General features: G+C 40.2%; 1 protein-coding gene across 3 annotated transcripts in view; it reads right to left on the minus strand.

The window, feature by feature from the left end:
- The window catches only part of CC2D2A (coiled-coil and C2 domain containing 2A), a 131,871-nt gene that overhangs the window by 87,676 nt on the left and 22,082 nt on the right, over nt 1–22,113 (minus strand). The window contains exons 5-13 of one of the 3 annotated variants that reach the window (XM_074951661.1): nt 21,771–21,859; nt 19,526–19,621; nt 16,801–16,899; nt 15,604–15,750; nt 14,298–14,454; nt 10,792–10,928; nt 9,550–9,681; nt 4,162–4,371; nt 2,323–2,429 (exon numbers count right to left, since the gene is read on the minus strand). In XM_074951661.1, coding sequence (XP_074807762.1) covers nt 2,323–2,429; nt 4,162–4,371; nt 9,550–9,681; nt 10,792–10,928; nt 14,298–14,454; nt 15,604–15,750; nt 16,801–16,899; nt 19,526–19,621; nt 21,771–21,859 — 1,174 coding nt within the window. Of the gene's footprint in view, nt 1–2,322; nt 2,430–4,161; nt 4,372–9,549; nt 9,682–10,791; nt 10,929–14,297; nt 14,455–15,567; nt 15,751–16,800; nt 16,900–19,525; nt 19,622–21,770; nt 21,860–22,113 lie in introns of all 3 variants that reach the window. The other 2 variants (XM_074951660.1, XM_074951662.1) reach the window with 2 other exon arrangements.

The following is a 22,113-nucleotide window of genomic DNA, read 5'->3' on the forward strand; positions in this document are numbered from 1 at the left end:
GGGAACCCTGACAATAGTAAATAAAGTCTAATGTGGCACTGAAAACCAGATGAGATCTTGAATTTATCCAGTTTTACAGACAGGATGACCGAGACAGAGGTCAAGTGATTTTCCACACGGTCTCACAATGAGTAAGCATCCCAGTATGAAATAAATTTTTTTTATGCAGAACCCTTCTGATTCCTAGCTGTAATCTGATCTCCAACCACTAGCATAGCGATCACCATTAAAAAGTCAACACTAACCAACACTCTGATATTTAGGATATCATCATTAAGTCATAATTATAAGTAGAGGGAAATACTGTAATCTCTCAGGTACAATAGTATCGTAACTGCTGGCAAATGTTAACTATTTAATGGTGACCACGGTACTCTCTCTACTTCTGTTAATGTATTCAATAGATTCAGAAATCCTAGGAATCTTTTATTGCGAGCTAAACATTAGGTAATTAAAACTACAGCATTAAATATTTTAATTAAAGGAGTATAATTTAAGAGACTTTAGCATTTAGACTAGTCCGTGGGTTTACAAAACCACACAGATACTCTAGGGTTTTCCTTTCATAATCAGCAGGCATTTTTTCTACCTGCAGAACAGTCACTAAGGATTAATCTTGCCATTCACTGCATGCAAGTGAACCCCCTGTGCCCAAATGCAGCTCCATTGACTTCATTAGGATTCTGTGTGGGTAGAGGGATGCACTCTTATGCTAGATCAGGGCCTAAGATTCAATCCTGCTCTGAGCTCCATGCAGGCAGGCTCTTACATCTGCAAAACGCGCCACTGATTCAAAAACAAAAATGTGTATAAATTCTTAAGGCCAAGGAATTCTACCTGAGAAGTGAGTGCTGAATGGGGCCTTTAGTTAGTAAAAAGACTCCAACTATATAAAATAAAGTCCCCCTTTGAACTGAATTAAAATTGAATTTGCCACAATTAGGCCAAACAGGAGGGAATAACAGCTGTTCCCAACTGATGACAGATACTGCTCAGATGTTGACAATTCTGTCAGAAAACCAAAAACGTCCAGAACTTTTTCCAGAAATACGTTGTTCCTTTAGGAGCAATAAAACATTCACAGATTGCACTAACACATTTTAAAAATCATTCTTTACAACAAGCAGAAGGAAAATTTACCATTTAACTTTGTATTATCACAGGCTAAATAAAAATTATGTAAATTTTGCTTGTAATAAATTGGAGACTGAAACCAATTACATCTAAAATTAACCCAAGTCCCCACAAAAGTGTACTATGGGGGAGGACAGGACGTTTAGTACACATGAAAAATGATAGCTTATTTGACTCCACATGAAAAATGCCAAATTGACAGGCCTGTAGACTGAAGTTGTCTTTTTTATCAACAAAGCATTAGTGACATCAGTGCATGTTTCCCTCACACCTTACCAAATTCACCACATAAAGGGAATTAAGAGTGAACCTTACAAGAATTTAGTGCAGTTTAGCTTATGTCTATGAGGTCTGTATGATCTAATACCACTTGGTCTCTGACTCGGGTTTAGGCTCTTAGAAACCTCACATGCTTGACAATGAGCTTTACTCCATTGGGATGCAACGTACTGACTACATGTAACACCAGCCTCTGTTACTACATGTAACACCAGTTGGAATCAGACTTGATTATGTTTGTAATTAAATTGCTCTCCAGTAGCTGGCCTACCAAGAAGAAAAATCCTTAGAGTAAAACTCCCACTGACATCAATGGGGCCAAGATTTCACCCTTACTGCTATAAACTGAGATTTTCCACAAGTGGAAGAAATCTGAATTCTCCATACTGCATAGTTGTAGTGTAGCTGACAACTGTAGTGTCTGCTGTTTGTGGCTATTAATTTTTTTACAAGAACATAGTAAAGTTAACAGTGAAAAAACAGCATAACAATAATTTCATTGCTTGGGTTTCCAGAACTACTATTTTCAGTAAGACAATGGAATGCTGGGAAGAAGGGCACACATCATGCATATTAAATTTGTACCACTCTGAAACTTCATATGCATTTATTAATCAAGTTAAATGGATATGGCTGTCTGGTGCTCTATATAAACTTCTGGTTATTCACCAACCAGAAAAAAACAACATAAAATTAAAATGATTTTTGGAATGTAATGTGAAACACTACACAATCTGATTTTGTCTACATATTTCTTTATTAGTAACCTGGGCTGTTTACTTCACATGCTCTAATACTTTACCATAAAGTGTCAAGTTTGGCATGGTTTTATAGTTCTGTACATGTGCAGAAATAAAGAAAAAAAGAATAAAATTCTGAAAAAAAGTGATCTAATGAATCTCTACCTACCTGATTTCAAATTTATATTCAGTTACGCTCTGTTGTGCTACAGGGTTAGGGACATTGGTTCCACTGTTGTCCAAACTACTCTTTACAGCATTCCTCAGAGCATGCAGCTTAAACAAAAAGCAAAAACAAACCTACAATTCATAGATGGTTTCAAAATTTATGGAGGAAACTGTACTGCACACCATGTAACCTGAAATGAACCAGGTAGCCACTGTATGATAGGAAACTGCTACTCCAAAAAGGTAATTGGAAACAGATTAAGGATTTAGTTTCTGCACCCACTTTGTATCTCCTCAAAATGATGATTTCAGAGATTCATGAGTGAAACCAAAAACTACAGAAACCTCACAGATCAGTATTCATGGTTCAACAGTCATGACAGGAGTGAACTTGAAACAAGGGCAACAGAATTGCAATCAAATATAGAAGAGGATCGCTTTTACTTATCTATAGAGTGATGAAACAAGCACTTAACTGCTTGTAAACATTTTGTCTACAGTGCATCGCCCTGATGGACAAAACATTCTATGATCACTACTCAACTGAAAAAAAGCAAACTTTAAATAGCAAAAAAGGCTAAATATATCAATGTGGCAAATAAACACACTATGAAAAATCTGTTCAGGATTTAAATCTAACCAAATATATTCAGCAGAAATGCAAAAGTATCTATTTACCTTCCCTCCATCGTGCTGGTATCTAAGCACCTCACAAAAATTCATTAATTTTTCTTCACAACATCCAGAGAGGACAGGGAATGATTGTTACCTATATTTTACAGATAGGAATCTGAGGCATAGTGAGATTAAACGACTTGCTCGATGTCACTCAGGTTGGTTTTGGCAGGCTGAACTAAATCTGAGTCCCCATCTAGTGACTTAACTACAAGACGGTTCTTCCTCTCAAATAAATTTATTCTTTCTGGTGTTTTCTTTCACCCTAATCTTGACAATGGGTAAAACTACAGTAAGCATCAGTTTGATAATTTCAGATACAGTACTAAACAAGAATGGGACAAGCAATTCCTATTTTCAGTTGACTGTAACTTTCTCAAATCATTATTCTGTAGCTTAAATTTCTCATGCTTGATCTTAAATTTTCTCATTCTCATGCCTGGAATAACTTCTTATACCCCAATGTCTTAATTTATTACACCACCAGGTTTTGGTGATAAATATATTAAGTGTGACAATATATAAATAAAATCAGAATATTTAGCACAGATATAAAGCTGGAAAAAAACCAAGTATTTATAAACATGACTGTTTTCCTTGAAAATGTCAAGGTAAGGAATTCTTGTCAATACAATGGAAACAAATAATAATTGTATTCCTTTTCACCTAGAACTGAGACTAATCTTTGTATGCTGTTTTTCCCTTTCTGCCTGTCTGAGTCATTGAACACAACTCGGTAAAGCCATATCTTTAATCTACCATGCACTGCAAAACATTTTTGATACTCTGTATAAAGGATGCTATGTAAATTCTATTGTATTATAACAATTATACTGACTTGTATCTCGGATCCCTTTAGAAAGCCCATTTTAAATAAATAACCTTAAACAGATAGGTCTGCACTGAACATGGAGTAATGTTTCACTATGCTGTTGGACACATTTTAATCAGCCTTCAATTGAAATTCATTTGATCTGATGTTAAAGAACAAATATTTGGGGGGAGGTTTAAACTTTATAGAAAAACAGGATTATTTTCAACAAAATATATTATTCATGGCACAAAGCTAGAAATTACATTGCTACATTTTAAAGACTCAAATTCAGTTTTAACCTTAAACTAGCTACTGAGTATCTCAACACGCTAGAGCATACAATGAAAATACCTTATCTGTAAGGAGTTTGGTAAGGTTTTGCTGTCTTCTTGCTAAATACTGATCATACAACTGAGCCAGTTTGGCTGCCAGAACATGTTCACGGCTAAAACAGGGATGATGGGTGAATATTAACCCAGAAATATCAATGTCCAGTTGAAACTGTCCCTGAGGGTCCCCAGATCCAACCATATATTGGTTGGCATGCATAGGTTTTATTGCCTGAAATAAAGAAAAGAGTGAAATATAAGACTATTCTGACGTGTGCATTAGCGCTTGTAAAGATGGTCATGTGACAGGCAATAATCCACTTGTCAATACCTAATCATAATGTGCCTGTACCTGAGTTTTTAAACAGAAAAAAATGTATCTTGTTTAATCAAAAAATTCCTTTATTTAAGAATCCAGATCCACAGACCTACCAACAGATCTTTTACACTACACTGTAAAAAACAAAACAGAAACACACACAGAACCAGATCTGTCCATCAATGGCAAACTCACCTGAAGGTCCTGCTCAGTAACTTCAATTACCCTAGACTAAAAGTTACATGATAAATATTACCCTAGCAAAACAGTATTCAAGAACAGGAATAAACTCATGCAGAGTAAATAGGCATAGCCAAACTAGTTAAATAGACACATATGAATAAAATTCAATTGCATCCCAATCAACACAGGATAGATTGAATCTGTGGATCTGGAGTCTTGAAAAAAGGAAATTTTCAGCTAGCAAGAAAAATTCTCCTATTCGTAAGATCCTACTTAACTTGTGATATTGCGGATTCTGCAATATTAGGCTTCCACCACTATTTTGACATGCGAGCCCCGCTGGGCGTAGGGCTGACAGTGGGAGCCCTGTGTTCCTGCTATAGCTTCAGGTAGGAAGAGGAAGCACCAACGAATTCTCCTTGAGTTCAAGGATGAACGCTTGAAATGCCAAATAGCCAGCAGCCTGCAAAGTGAAGTAGTCTGACTCTGAACTGGAGATTTTGCTCAGACTGGGCACTGAAGGAATCATATAGAGAAGCTGGAATTGAGAGCAGGAAAGCCCACAAAATCTCCTCCTGGCCAGTTGGTTTGGGGTGTGCTCTGCTTTTCTTCTGAAGGAGTGGCTTTCCCTCTAGTTATTTTGGTATGACCAGGAGAGGTGAAAAGGCCACTTTGCTTCCCCATAATGCTGCAGAGAAATACTCGTGTTAGTCAGGCCCAGTGAGATCTGTGATTTGAGTTCAAGGGGAAAGGACATTAGGGACAGTGTTTTGGACCTCGCATCCCCCTACCACTGTCTACAACGTCTTCTAGGGAATTCTGCTGCTTCACAACAGCCCTCCACAGCCCAAAGGGAAGCAGGGATGGATGATCAGATAGTCTTCATAGTAAAGCAATTGCAACCAAGACTGGCAGAAGAGCACAATGCGCTCCTTACTGGCCTCAGCTGATCTCTTCTTAAGAGCCTGATGCTGGGATGGCTGATTAAATATTCCATGTACAAGTACCATCACAACTAGGGTGGATGGTGATGGAATGCCGCTTGCAGCCTCTCTGTCAGTGCCACGAGGACTTCAGCTGCTGCACTGCTCCTCTCCAGGTATGGTGACAGGGAAGAAAAACCTCTGGCCTGGCCGATCATTATGCCCTTGCTACCTCCTGACAAAAGTCGACACAGCTTGAAGTACGTGCACTTGAAGTATGCAACAAGGGTCTCCAGCGCAGGACCAGATGAGCATATGCTTTATCCTCTCAACAAGCTTATTCACCATCTTATATAGCTGTTCTTACCAGGCAGAGTCCCTCAGGAAGAATTAATGCATCCTCCCTTTTTGGGCAGAGAATCAAACCTGAAATCAATTCAGGGATTGTAGAGGACAAGAGCCCTGGTTTTCCTACATTTTTCTTTTTTTTATTTGATTTTCTTCGGTTTGTCTTTGTTTAAGCTCTGCAGCGGGCGAGATATTGGGTAAAATTTTCAAAAGGCCATAAGTGACTTTGGAGCTAAAGTCCCATTGTCAAAAGTGACTTGGACACATATGAGCTTATGTCTCACCGAAATTCAGCAGGACTCAGGCTCCTAAGGGCCTAAGGTTTTTTTGCAAATGAGAATTAGGTATTTTTGCAATTTTACCCCTAGTCAACATGCCTGCACTGTGGAGGCAGAACAGAAACGGGAAAGGATCTCCAGATAAGCATGGATAGTCCTTCCCTGCCAATAGAGTGCAGATTTAGTTTTGCCTCTTTCTGCAGTGCAGGTCCATTAATAGACCTGTGGAACTGGATTTGATGGAGAATTATGTATTTGTAATTGTCACTAGGGCCAGCTGATAAGCAACTTTCAGACTGGTATTGCAGCAGCAGCCAGGGCCAGCTCCAGGCACCAGCGAAGGAAGCAGGTGCCTGGGGCAGCCAACAGAAAGGGGCGACACTCCGTCAGTTATTGGGGTGGCACGTCCAGGTCTTCGGCAGCAATTCAGTGGCGAGTCCTTCACTCCCTCCCTTCCACTTCAGCGGCACTTTGGCAGCAGCTCGATCAGGTTTTTTTTCTTTTTTTTTTTTTCGCTGCTTGGGGCGGCAAAAAAGCTGGAGTCGGCCCTGGCAGCAGATGGAAGAATTCTTAGTTCACAAAAGTGGTAGCCTTGTTATATTCTAATGCAGAGGTCAGCAACCTTTCAGAAGTGGTGTGCCGAGTCTTCATTTATTCACTTTAATTTAAGGTTTCGTGTGCCAGTAATACATTTTGACGTTTTTTAGAAGGTCTCTCTCTATAAGTCTATATATTATATAACTAAACTATTGTTGTATGTAAAGTAAACAAGGTTTTCAAAATGTTTAAGAAGCTTCATTTAAAACTAAATTAAAATGCTGATCTTACACCGCCAGCCCGCTCAGCCCGCTGCCAGCCTCGGGTTCCGTTCACCTAGGCTGGCAGCAGGCTGAGCGGGGCCTGCGGCCCGGACCCCGGCTGGCAAGAGGCCAGCAGCCTGAACCCCAGACCAGCAGCGGGCTGAGTGGCTCAGCCTGCTGCCGGTCTGGGGTTCCGTCCGCCGGCTTCTGCACAAGGGTCCCAGCTGCCGGCCCCGCTCAGCCCGCTGCCGGCCTGGGATCCTGGCGCTGCCCACATAGAGTGGGTACCTACCTTCTCCCTAGTTCTAGTCCATTCTCTTCCTCTCTCTCTGCACTGAGCTGAGGGTGGGAGTGCACTGAGCACAGGGCTGGGGGTTGGGGTGTAGGGTCTGGCCAGGAGCTAGAATGAGGGAGGGGGCTCAGGGTTGGGGCAGGAGTGCTTACCTGGGCAGTTCCCATTTGGTGCGAGGGGTGGGGGTAGGAATGGGAATGTAGGGGGTGCAAGAGTCAGGACATGGGGTGTGTGGGGGGGCTGGGTATGTGGGGGGGTGCAGTAGTCAGGGCAGAGGGCTGGGGGCATGTGAGGGGGTGCAGGAGTCAGGGCAAGAGCTGTGGAGGGGCTGGGTATGGGGGGTGCTGGAGTCAGGGCTGGGGTCGTAGTGGATACAGGTGTCAGGGCAGAGGGCTGGGTGCGTGTGAGGGGGGTGCAGGGGTCAGGGCAGAGGACTGGGGGGTGTGGGCTAGGGTCGTGGGGGTGCTCCCAGACCCCTTCCCTGAATGGTTCATGGCAGGGGGCTGGAGGGGATATGCCCTGATGCCACCCCCCCGTCCCCATGGCCCTGTCCCCACCTTGTTTCCGCCTCCTCCCCAGAGCAGCGAGCGCGTTGCGGCTCTGCTTCTCCCTCTCACTCGCAAGGGCCATCAGCTGATCAGCAGCAGGGAGGAAAAGGAGGAGGGGCAGGACCGCAGCACGCTGGGGGAAGAGGCTGGGGGGAGCTTGCCTGCTCTGCAGCAGCAGCCGGCAGGACCAAGCTTCTTCACCCTGCCTCGGGGGAGGGAAGGGGGGGAGGAGACAAGCGGGCCGGGGCGGGCAGGATTTTTAATGGCACGCTGCTGCCTGCTGGGGTCCCAGCCTGGGTTCGGCAGCGGGCTGAGTGGGGCTGGGACTCGGCAGGCAGCAGCGTGCCATTAAAAAAATCGGCTTGCATGCCATCTTTGGCATGTGTGCCATAAGTTGCCGACCCCTGTTCTAATGTGTCATGGTCTCTCCAAAGAAGGAAAGAAAGTTTTAAGAAATAGAGTCATTAAAGTGAAACTCAGCTTGTTTGAATCTGTCCACACTAGATTATTTTTTTCTTTGCACAAGCGTAGCTACACCAATGCAGCTTCACTGTGCAAATTCCTAGGCTAGATGTGCTGCACCAATGTAAAAAGACACTTGAACTGGTACAGCTTAACCCAGTGCAAGTCACTTTTTACATGAGGGCACCACATTTAGGGGCTTGGACTGGTCTAGCCATAACAGTATAAGACACCCATTGTAGACAAATCCTTGAATTAGTCATTAAATTTCATAATTAAGAATTCCTGAGTGTATAGTACCCAAAATGGCAGATGAAATTTAATGTTGAGAAATGCAAAGTAATGCACATTGGAAAACATAATCCTAACTATACATATACAATGATGCGGTCTAAATTAGCTATTACCACTCAAGAAAGAGATCCTGGAGTCATTGTAGATAGTTCTCTGAAATCATCCATTCAATGTGCAGTGGCAGTCAAAAAAGCGAACAAAATGTTGGGAATCATCAAGGGATAGATAATAGGACAGAAAATATCATATTGCCTCTAAATAAATGGTACGCCCACACCTAGAATACTGCGGGCAGACGTGGTCGCCCCATCTCAAAAAAGATATATTGGAATTGGAAAAGGTTCAGAAAAGGGCATCAAAAATTATTAGGGGTATAGAACAGCTTCCATATGAGGAGAGATTAATAAGACTGGGACTTTTCAGCTTGGAAAAGAGGCGACTGACGGGGGATATGACAGAGGTCTATAAAATCATGAGTGGTATAGAGAAAGTAAATAAGGAAGTGCTATTTACTCCTTCTCATAGTACAAGAACAAGGGGCCACCAAATGAAATGAATAGGTAGCAGGTTTAAAATAAACACAAGAAAGTATTTTTTCACGTAACACGCTGTCAACCTCTGGAAAGAGCCTTGCCAGAGGGTGTTGTGAAGCCAATACTATAACGGGGTTCAAAAGGGAGCTAGATAGATTCATGGAAGATAGGTCCATCAATGGCTATTAGCCAGGATGGGCAGGAATGGTGTCCCTAGCCTCTGTTTGCCAGAAGCTGGGACTGGGTGACAGGGCATGGATCACTTGATGATAACCTGTCTGTTCATTCCCTTTGGGGCACTTGACATTGGCCACTGTCAGAGGACAGGATACTGGGCTTGATGGACCTTTGGTCTGACCCAGTATGGCCATTCTTATGTTCTTAATACAAAATGGTGTCACAGTTATGGCATATATGAAATGCAACCTACCTTTCTATACAATGTTTCAAGTTCTGGTTCTATGTCTTCCTCCAATGAAAATATTGGAGGTCTTGTAGAAGATTGTTTAATTGGACTAGGCAACGCTAAGAGTTTGCCATCATCTCCAAACCACCTTTTCCCCTATGAATAATAAAGTGAGATAACACTTTTTGTAACTTTCATATGGGAATGACTTGCAATTATACTATTATTCCAGAAAACAAGATCCCACATTTCAGGAGACACTTAGCTTTTAAATCTTTTTCTTTAAGCAAGCAAACAAGCAAAACAATTTAAGCATGAGTAACTTGTGACTGGCATCCCCCATATGTTTTAGTTGATTCAAACAGAAAATTTTGAGTATACTGCAACCTACTGACAAGCCCCAGGCCCAAACGAGATACATCTAAGGATCCTGCCTGAACCTTGCCGATGCTACAATTTTTCTTAATCTCCCAACGCTGCACAATTTAAGAAACATACTAATGTAGACAAGGCATATGATGTAAACTGCATGCTTGTTGATATAACTAAAACTACAATAAATTTCATGGCTAGGTCCATCAATAGCTATTATCCAAGATAGTCAGAGATCCAATCTTGTGCTCTGGGAGTCCCTAGCCTTTGAGTGCCAGAAGCTGGCAGTGTATGACAGGGGAAGCATCACTCAAAGATTACCTGTTCTGTGCATTCCCGCTGAAGACAGGATACTGGGCTAGGTGGACCATTGGTCTGACCCAGTATGGCTGTTCTGTTGTTCTTAATCTGTCTAACCAAGATGTTATGCAAATCTTAAATTAAATTTTATAGTGCTCACTTTTGATTTACTTTAATTTTCTAATAATAACAATAACCAGCTCTTACATAACACTTTTCATCAGCAGATAGCAAAGCACTTTATAAAAGAGTTCATTATCATTATCCCCATTTCACAGATGGGAAACTGAGGCACAGAGCACTCAGTTTGGGTGGGAGGTACCTGGCCTGAAGCACTCAGTTGTTGCCAATTCCCCCCAAAATGCTTACTTTCTAATAAAAACCTTCCAAAATTCTGATGCTGCTCTCACTGCTGCTGTTTTTTTAAATATACATGGCCCATCTGCTAGTGTGATTATTAATGCTTCACCTGAAGGGTAACAAAATAAAAAAGTAATAAACATCATAAGGAAAGGGTCTGAATTTTGAACACTCCTGTTTGTGACATGAAAAGAACTTGAAACAGACACTGGTAATAATGTAGTGGTGACTTACCTGCTCCTGTCTCAGTATTCTGTTCTCTAGAATATTTTGATTAGATAGTGACACAATGGGCCTTTCTCCTGTGTAAAGACCCTCATCTTCTAGGTACCTCGGCTGCATGTTTTCAGGCACCTTCTGAGACATAGGCACTAAAGAGCAATCAAATATTCAAATATGCAAGATATTTTATAACTGGAGATATAATTTATCAGCTTTCTAAGGACCTATAGTGTTTTTTTAAAACTACCTTGATATTTTGCTGCTACAAAGGGAATACCCTAAAAATGCTGTCTGTGAAATTTGCCTGATGGCAATAACTAATATTGTTTATGTACAGAACCAAAGCAGCTCTTATTTCCATAATAAGGACAGATGTATAATTTACAACAACATTCTACATATTTATTTATACTTAAAGTAACTTAGTTTTAATGAATAACATAAAAATAATTACTATGCTAATTAATAAGTGTTTTTTGGTTTTGTGGTGATGGTGTTTTGGGGCTGTTTGTTCATTTTTGGGCATTGCCTACCATTATTTCCCAATATAGCTGATTCATACACTCTGAGGCATGAACTCAAAACTTTCTAGATAGCAGCACCCACTCAGGCTGTACACGCACACTATGTCCTCACACCTCAACTTTCTATACAATGGGGTATATATATCGGGGTGTATATAAGGAGCACAGGTCTAATTATCACTCTGTTTTCTCCATTAAATCAAGAATACAGTCGCCAACACTGAGGCAACTGGAAGCTGAAGCTGTCTGACGCAAAGCACCCAGAACTGAGAACTCGAGAATACCAACATCAAAGATGTTGACATTGAGAAAGATCCAGATATCAATGCTAGCACATACTGGTTATGGGTTAGAGAAGAGTTGAGAGACTGATGGCTCTATTTCTTCTTCCTCCTCCTTCATAGAATGAGGCTGGGAAGCAAAAGCTTTTGAGGACTTGGCAGGTCCAGTGAGTGGACTTGGCAATGGCTCCTGCCTCAATGCTGGATTTTGGGAAACATGACCACTAAGTTAGCGAGCTCCTATGGTTGGTTAGTGTGATTCTCAGCAAGTCTAAGGGGGAAAACAATTGAGGACAGTTGGCAGTTTTTCCAAGAGACATTATTAAGGGTACAAGAGCAAACTATCCCACTGCGAAAGAAAGATAGGAAGTCTGGCAAGAGACGACCCTGGCTTAACCAGGAGATCTGCAATTATCTGAAACTCAAAAAAGAGACCTACAAAAAGTGGAAACTAGGTCAAATTACAAAGAATGACTATAAACAAATAACACAAATTTGAAGGGACAAAATTAGAAAGGCCAAGGCACAAAATGCGATTAAACTAGCTAGAGACATAAAGGGTAGCAAGAAAACGTATAAATACATTAGAAGCAAGAGGAAGACCAAGGACAGGGTAGGCCCCTTACTCAATGAAGGGGGGGGGGGAAATAACAACAGAAAATGTGGAAATGGCAGAAGTGTTAAATGATTATTTTTTTGTTTCAGTTTCAGTAAATGCCAGTGAAAATGAGGTCGAATCAGAGGCTAAAATAGGGAAAGAAAAAGTTAAAAATTACTTAGACAAGTTAGATGTTTCAAGTCACCAGGGCCTGATGAAATACATCCGAGAATAATCAAGGAACTGACTGAAGACATAGGCACGGGAAATATGGGTGCGGGGGGTGCTGTAGCACCCCCGGGGTCCAGGCTGCCAGCCTCGTGCCCGAGGTCAACTCAGGGGAGGGGGGATGGACAGGGGTAAGGAGGCTGGCTTTCAGCACCCCCACTATTAAACATGTTCCAGCGCTACTGACTGAAGAGATATCTGAGCCATTAGTGACTATCTTTGAAAAGTCATGGAAGATGGGAGAGATTTCAGAGGACTGGAAAAGGGCAAATATAGTGCCCAACTATAAAAAGGGAAATAAGGATAACCTGGGGAATTACAGACAAGTCAGCTTAACTTCAGCACCTGGAAAGATAATGGAGCAAATAATAAAACAATCAATTTGCAGACACCTAAAAGATACTAAGTTGAGAAGTAAGAGTCAGCATGGATTTATCAAGAACAAATAGTGTCAAACCAACCTGATAGCTTTCTTTGACAGGGTAACAAGCCTTGTGGAGAGGGGGAAGTGGTAAATGTGGTATATCTTTACTTTAGGAAGGCTTTTGATATGGTCTCGCATGACCTTCTCATAAACAAACTAGGGAAATACAACCTAGATGGAGCTACTATAAAGTGGGTGCATAACTGGCTGGAAAACCATTCCCAGAGAGTAGTTATTCGTGGTTCACAGTCAAGTTGGAAGGGCATACTGAGTGGGTTCTGAAGTAAATAGGATTAAATTCAATAAGGACAAATACAAAGTACTCCACTTTGGAAGGAACAATCAGTTGCACACATACAAAATGGGAGATGGCTGCCTACGAAGGAGTACTGCGGAAAGGGATCTGAGTGTCACAGTGGATCACAAGCTTAATATGAGTCAACAGTGTAACTAACACTGTTGCAAAAAAAGCAAACATAATTCTGGGATGTATTAGCAGGAGTGTTGTAAGTAAGACACGAGAAGTAATTCTTCCGCTCTACTCCGCACTGATTAGGTCCCAGCTGGAATACTGTGTCCAGTTCTGGGTGACATATTTCAGGAAAGATGTGGAGAAATCAGGAAAATGTCCAGAGAAGAGCAACAAAAATGATTAAACGTCTAGAAAACACGATCTACGAGGGAAGATGGAAAAAACTGGGTTTTTGTTTAGTCTGGAGGGGAAGACTGAGAGGAGACATAACTGTTTTCAAGTACATAAAAGGTTGTTACAAGGAGGAGGGGGGAAAAATGTCCTCCTTAACCTCTGAGGATAGGACAAGAAGCAATGGGCTTAAATTGCAGCAAGGGAGGTTTAGGTTGGACATTAGGAAAAACTTCCTCTCAGGGTAGTTAAACACTGGAATAAACTGCCTATCGAGGTTGTGGAATCTCCATCATTGGAAATTTTTAAGAGCAGGTTTGACAAACACCTGTCAGGAATTGTGTAGATAATACTTAATCCTGAGTGCAGGGGACTGGACTAGATCAGTGGTTCTCAAAGCTGGTCCACCGCTTGTTCAGGGAAAGCCCCTGGAGGGCCGAACCAGTTTGTTTACCAGCTGCATCCACAGGTTCAGCCGATCGCAGCTCCCACTGGCTGCGGTTCGCCACTCCAGGCTAATGGGGGTTGCAGGAAGGGCGGCCACCATGTCCCTTGGCCCACGCCGCTTCCCCACTGGACATTGAGAACCACTGGACTAGATGATCTCTTGAAGTCCCTTCCAGTTCTATGATTCTATGAAAGTCTAACATATGAGACAACTTAGTTAGGTCTCTGTGCTTCAAGACTCCCCCTCAGGCACAGATTCCTCTGGCTGTACCTGCAGTACCACAGAGATCCTCAGTCAACAGGTGCTATTGGAGGTTAGAGTATGTTATATTCAGTTAAATTAACCAACAAAAGAAAAAAATGCATATCATACCTGTTAGGATGCTTGGAGTGAACAAAATTTCTTTTTCCTTCTGTAGTCGCTCAGAGTAGCTTTTGTAATCTGCAGGTTTTACTACTAGAAAATCACGAGCCATTTGATCAATAATGAATAAATCTTCTCTATCATTAACAAGGCAGTCCTCTTCATCCTAGATTTTAGATGTAAAAAATTACTAGTTCTTTTGTTCAGTACAAAATTCTGGTCTGGAAGACATCAATCTCACAATTTTCCATGCAATCAGAAAAATGGGTTTTATTTAAATTATGCTGTACAGTACATCCTTGCTATAACGAACCCCTCGGGAATCCAAGCCATTTATTCTTTGTAGCCAGGGGTTCGTTACAGCAAGAGAGACCCATCGCGAGGGATGCAGGGGCGACAGTTCCTCCAGCACTGTGCTGCAGCAGGGGCTGAAGGAGCCGTCAGGCCCTGCCACGGCAGGATCCAGGTACCAGGTTCATTATTATGAAAGGCATTATAGCGAGGCTGTGCTGTATTTGGTAAAGCTAGTTATTCACATTCATACACTGGAATGATCAAAATCAATATCATCACAATTTACTCAAGATGTTAGCAAGCTACTGTATGTTAGAGTATTGGAAATAGAAACTCCATTTCATCTTAACAAAATGTACAGTTTACTAAAAATATGTTAATTGGGACAGATTCTACCACCCTTACTGACACTGAGTAGTACACTAGTCTGCCAGTAATCCCTTTGGAATGAATAAGACGATTTGTGGAGGAAGATACTGCTCAATGTGAGAAAGGTGGAAGATTTAGGCCTGGAGTTACCACCTTGGATTATCAACTATGATCACTTTCCTTTATGTCTTGTCATCCTAGTTTCATATTGTCTTGAAAAAGTAGCCTATCATAATTTTTTTTTCAGTCTCTTTAATAAACATGCAATATTAGCCTCAGGTAAAATTGACATCTACTGATACAATGTCTACTGATTTGTTCAATTTACTATGAAACTTTATTTTCTCATATATGGCTATGCAGCTTTACAAGGCTTCTGCATCAAGAGTGTAAATTATTTGTTATATAATTGTTAAGCAAGAAGTACTTCACTACTAAAAAAAAGCACTAATTGCAAAGAAAATAAACTTCTAGCTCATATCTGTTTTGAAAACGTAATCCCAACGTTTTGTTTTTAAAATAAATTACAAAATAAGTCAGTTTTTATTAAATGGATAAGCAAAAGTTAGCATAAAAAGTCTGAATAAAAATATGAAAAAAAGTGTATGATTTGTACCATTTCATCCTCTATTAGTTCTTTCTGATAGCTTACTACAGATTCCTGTTCTTCCCCTTCCTCTTGATCTGATTCACTCTTTTTTTTGCTCTTAGTTTCATCCTTTATATTCTCTGGTTCAGGATCAAAATTGAAAGTAAAAAAATTATATGCTTCTTCAGCAGAAGGAAAATCAGTCTGGATCTAAGGAGAGAAAGCATCATTTATTTAAGATCATGTTGACCATTTGTTTAATACAACAACTAAAACTATCCTTTCACGAGTAACAGCAATAACGTTTTGAATCATTAAAAAAATATATCACACAAACACCAAAACATTGAAATCAAGCATCTGTTAAATAGTTTATATATCAAAACACTTTTACCATTCAAATCTTTACTACTTAATAAAACATTTATAGTAAGGTTTTTAAATATCAACTGCTTCAGTTTTAATTTGCTCATCTTTTTAAATACAAACATACTTGGGAAATGATCAGAGACCAGGATTATGCTGTGAAAACTAAAGCCTCGCAGGTGGGGGAGGCAGAAGGGCATCTTACATACAGCAGTTTCTAGAGATATTTTGCACACAGAAATCACAAGCAGGAACAATGCCCTTTGAGGGAGTTTAGAGGAGCACAATGAGATGTGACTTCTACACCTTCCATGCTGAAGGCCCCAGAGTCTACCAGACAGTACTGAGGGGGTGGGGGGCAGAGACATTGTCCAGTCCTGCCTCCTGTAGCACAGCTGGCAGTGATATGATGCCATATGTGCCGGCACTCAAGAAGCACAAGTTTGGGACTCTTCTGCCCCTGCACACAAAGTCAAAATCTGCCCCTAATAGGCAGAACTAATCTTTAAAATTTATATTTAGTGACTCAATTAACAGCAGTATTTTGTTACCACACATATAACATGTAGGAGTATTGTTGTGGCTGTCAATCAATGACAGAGGAATGTCTAACAAGAAGTGAGAGCTCCTATGGGCCCACATTGCTCTGATTTCACAATTCACGTTTTCTTTTATCAGAGATTTTTGTGGCTATTTTTAATATTTGTTGGTAGAGTTGCTATGGGTTTATGAAGATGATCATATTTTAATTGTTTATTACATTCCTAAGCACCCTGACAATGGGGAGGGCATTTTGCAAATTTAGGTCCCAATCCTGCCAGCTGCTCCACGCAGTGACACCGAGCCCCACTGAGGTCAGTAAAGGCTGCTGTTATTAAGGAAAACGATTCTTACGTGTGACTTTTGCTTGAGTTTTTTGACAGAATCACGAAACTTGACTTTAGAAGATGTCTGGCATTCATCCTCTTGCATGTATCTTGACTCATCATCAGACTGCATTAAAGTTATCATACAAGTTATTTACAGACACAGCAAAATGAAGGTGGTGAGTAGTTCAGTGTACAGATTAACTGTTGCATGTTTACAGTACAATTTTATTCTGATCAAATATTTATTAGAAAGTGGGTGTATTTGCCAGTTACAGTTAACTCTTTTCTCTTCTAAAGCAAAACAAAACTACTCAAACCATTGTGTGATCCTGATTATGAAAGGAGGGACAGAAACAACAATTTATGAAACCGGAAGTGGATACTACATTCACCCACCAACATGACCTACTGTTATTTCTATATATTTTGTATACTGGAATGACTGCATCCCATTGATTATCTTCATTTTACTAAGTTTCCATGATGCCTATTATATCAATATCCTCATTTAATGCCAGCCTCTCTAGTTCATCCATCTTAGTATTTAAATTTCTAAAATTTGCATATAAGCACTTGTACATTTTGTCAATATTCACTTGCTTGCCTTTGTGTGTTACATTTAAATGGAACTCCTATGTTCGACTGTCCTTATTAGCTCCTACTTGTACTTTACCAACTTCCTATCCTCTTTACAAGCATATAAAGTTCCCCCTTTAATAAATTCATCCCTAAGAGATGTCTCCACCTGAACCTTGTGCTCCTTTGCATCCATAAACTTTTCCCCAGCCTTTAGTTTAAAAAATCCTCTACAACCTTTTTCATTTTACAAGCCAGCTCTCTGTTTCCTTTTTGGTTTAGGTAGAGCCTATCCTTCCTGTAAAAGCTCTTCCTTTCCCAAAAGGTTCCTTAGTTTCTAATAGCTCAAAACCCTCCTCCCCGCGCCATTGTCTCCTCCACACATTGAGACCCTGCAATTCCGCCTGCTTTCCTGGCCCAGCAGGTGGAATTGGAAGCATTTCAGTTAATGCTATCATGGAGGTCCTGGACTTCAATCTCTTACCTAGCAGCCTAAATTTGGCCTGCAGGATCACTCTCCTACCTTTGCCTACATCATTGGTACCTACATATGCCACAACCACTGGCTCCTCCCCAGCACTGCACATCCGTCTGTCTTGTGAGATCCACAGCCATTGCAGCAGGCAATTTATTATGTGGTTCTCCGGGTCATCACAATCCCAACTATCTATGCTTCTAATAATCAAATCCCCCATTATTATCATTACCTTCTTCTTCCTAGTAACTGGGATTCCCTCCCCAGGAGGGGTATCCTCAATGTGAGAGGATACAGTGACACCATCTGCAAACTATGGGTTTGTTTCCCTCCACTCCAGCTTGATGCTCCTCTTCCCCAAAAATGTCATCCTCCTTTACAGCATGGAGCATGTCAAACTCAAGGGTGGGACCCATCTATTGTGCCTGTGAAAGTCTTCTCTGTGTATCTCTGTCTCCCTTAGCTCCTCCAGTTCACCCAGTCTGGTCTCAAGAGCCAATATTGTGTCTCTAAGGGCCATGAGTTGCTTGCACCATATGCACACATACACCATCTGCCCAAGACAGGTAATCGTATATGCTGCATTCAGTGCAATAAACTAGACTGCCCTCACTCTGATGCTGGACTACTGCCTGCATTACTTTTAGTCTTCAGGGGTTTTTTTGTTTGGTTGGTTAGGTTAGGGTTTTTTGGGGGCGGGGAGGGTGTTAGTGGTCTAAATTCAGAGTATTTTTGTTAGGTGTATCTGCCTCTCACACTCCTCAAAACTTCCGTTTGCTAGCTCCTCCAGGAGTTTTGGACCTGATTTTTTAAAAACTTCAGTTCTCCCTGAGTTAACCCCGCCCGCTTGTCAAGTGATTCTAAAGGAGTTAGGGATCAAAGGATAGCAGGCTAGAGCCTCATTATCTAGCCTAGCCTAGCATGTCAGTAGGCTCAGGACACAGCCCCCACAATACAACACACTGTAATATTTAATCAAGCAAGCACACAGCAAGCAAGCAAGCAACCAGACAACCTCACCTTGAGGATCATGTAGTCTCTCCTCCCTCACCTGGAGGACTGCCTCGCAAAACTCCCAATTGCTGCTCCTGCTTGCTAGCTCCCCTGGTGGCTTAGGAACGGACTTTTTAAACCCCGTTCTCCCTTACTTACCCCGTCCCCTTATCAACATAAAGGGGTTAGGAATCAAAGGATGCAAAATGCTCACAAAGAAATACGTCTAAAAAGTGAGAGTTCTTTAGCTGTTATAGCTTTGTACCTTTATATAAAGCTACAGCTTTATCTGTGTAACCTCTAACAGAAATAAAATATAAAAGCACACTATTTACAGATAAAATACTCTTTTTGGTTCAAGTATAGCAATTATGTATCTTAAAACATGGTAAATAACAGGAGCACAGAGCTTGGAAGGGCTAATCTCAAGGTGATAGAAGCCTCACTTGAAGTCTATGCTATAATGAAAGAAAATTTAATACTGCATGTATAGCATGTACATGAAATGCATTAATTGGAAAGGCTCCTGTTAACTAGAGAATTCTTGAAAAATTCGGGATGCCTGTCTTTCTGTCTAGCAGACAATATAAAAAAGAGCAATACAAATGATCTTACACAATGGCTTTCAAACAACTGACAGTTTTATTACCTTCTTGTTCAAATGACAGCATATGGCGCATGCACATGTACACATTGTATTTCTCACCTCTTTATCCCATTTAGTTTCTGATTCCCTCAGCCTGAGGCTTTTTAAGTGCCTTGGTCTTGGACCTTCTTGCAGTAAAGCACTTTCTGCTTTAGACTAAGAAAAAACAAAAAAGAAATTTTGGTCATATAACATATGAGTAATGTTATAACAATTCCTGGAAATTCAAGGTCTTACTACTAGGGCTGTCAAGTGATTAAAAATTATTAATCGTGATTAATTGCACGATTTTAAAAACTGCAATTAATTGCAGTGTTAAACAATAATAGAATACAATTTAAATATTTTTTGATGTTTTCTACATTTCAAATATATTGATTTCAATTACTATGCAGAATACAAAGTGTACAGTGCTCACTTTACATTTATTTTTGATTACAAGTACATGCACTGTAAAAAAACCAAAAGAAATAGTATTTTTTAATTCACCTCATATAAGTACTGTAGTACAATCTCTTTATCATGAAAGTTGAACTTACAAATGTAGAATCATGTACAAAAAAAACTGCATTCAAAAATAAAACAATGTAAAATTTTAGAGTCTGCAAGTCCACTCAGTCCTACCTCTTGTTCAGCCAATCACTCACACAAACAAGTTTGTTTACATTATCAGGAGATAATGCTGCCCACTTCTTGTTTACAATGTCACCTGAAAGTGAGAACAGGTATTCTCATGTCACTGTTGTAGCCGGCGCCACAAGATGCCAAATGCGCTAAAGATTCATATGTCCCTTCATGCTTCAACCACCATTCCAGGGGACATGTGTCCATGCTAATAACAGGTTCTGCTCAATAACGATCCAAGCAGTGCGGACTGACGCATGTTCATTTTCATTATCTGAGTCAGATGCCACTAGCAGAAATTTGTTTTTCTTTTTTGGTGGTTTGGATTCTGTAGTTTCCGCATCGAAGTGTTGCTCTTTTAAGACTTCTGAAAGCATGCTCCACACCTCTCAGATTTTGGAAGGCACTTCAGATTGTTAAACCTTGGGTCGAGTGCTGTAGCTATCTTTAGAAATCTCACATTGGTTTTGTCAGATCTGCAGTGAAAGTGTTCCTAAAATGAACAACATGTGCTGGGTCATCACCCAAGACTGCTATAACACGAAATATATGGCAGATTTCAGGTAAAACAGCAGGGGACATACAATTCTGCCCCAAGGAGTTCAGTCATAAATTTAATTAACACATTTTTTTTTAAACGAGCATCATCAGCATGGAAGCATGTCCTCTGGAATGGTGGCTGAAGCATGAAGGGGCATACGAATGTTTAGCATATCTGGCACGTAAATATCTTGCAATGCCAGATACAAAAGTGCCATGTAAATGCCTGTTCTCACTTTCTGGTGACACTGTAAACAAGAAGTGGGCAGCATTATCTCCTGTAAATGTAAACAAACTTGTTTGTCTTAGCAATTGACTGAACAAGAAGTAGGGCTGAGTGGACTTGTAGGGTCTGAAGTTTTACATTGTATTTTTTTTTTAAACATAACTTCACTCAAAAACAAAACAATCTACATCTGTAAATTGCAGTTTCATGACAAAGAGATTACATTACAGTACTTGTATGAGGTGAATTTACAGTGTAAATATTTGTAATAAAAAATAATACACACTTTGATTTCAATTACAACACAGAATACAATATATATGAAAATGTAGAAAAATATCCAAAATATTTCATAAATTTCAGTTGGTATTCTATTGTTTAACAGTGCAATTAAAACTGCGATTAATTTTTTAATTGCGATTAATTTTGGATTAATCACGAGTTAACTGATTAATCAACAGCCTTACTTAGTACAAGTAATATTAATGAAAGATTCTTTTTACTGCATAATCCTCTTAAATTATTATAAATAGCCAGATTCTGCTTCCCTTTATTACACTGTACAGTAGTTTTATGCCACAAGTAGCCACAATGATTTCAGCAAGACTCCAGCATGGAAAGTAGTACTTACTCAACATAAAAGTGGCAGGATCTGACTCTCAGTTAAAATGGCAAGGTTTTTCCAAACGTTACATTTTTCATATTACAAACAAGAATCAAATTAACTTGTTTAGAAAATAACATCAAAACCAACTACTGGGAATTAATCTGTACAGATATCAAATACTATATTAAACAGAGTTACAAAGGCAAATTTAATTCATTCAATTATATGCAGCACAAAACAAAGAAGATAGGATTTATGAGAATGTAATCAATCAAATACAATAAAATCCTTAATAAATGCATTCTCACCCTTGCAGCTTTTAATTTTTCTCTCATCCGTTCCCTAATGGAAAATTCTGCAAAGCTTGTTCTTGAGGTAGAAGGGACAGGAGGGAAGCCTGAAACAGGAAAATCACGATAAATCTAGAATTACAGTTTTTTGGTGGCAGAATCTAAAAATCATATAAAAGATTTGCTATTCAGAATATTTACAGGATATGGAAAATTTCAGTTTCCAACAGAAAGACCTTCTTCAACTGAGAAAACATTAAAATATACACATATTTGATTCTGACAATGAAAAATAAGTCTTGGTTTTCATGTTTCAAACCTTATAGGCTAGCAGTTGAACTCCTTTAGCCCAGCTAGATTT

This window comes from Natator depressus, chromosome 4, assembly GCF_965152275.1.
Source record: "Natator depressus isolate rNatDep1 chromosome 4, rNatDep2.hap1, whole genome shotgun sequence".
Lineage (NCBI taxonomy): Eukaryota > Metazoa > Chordata > Testudines > Cheloniidae > Natator > Natator depressus.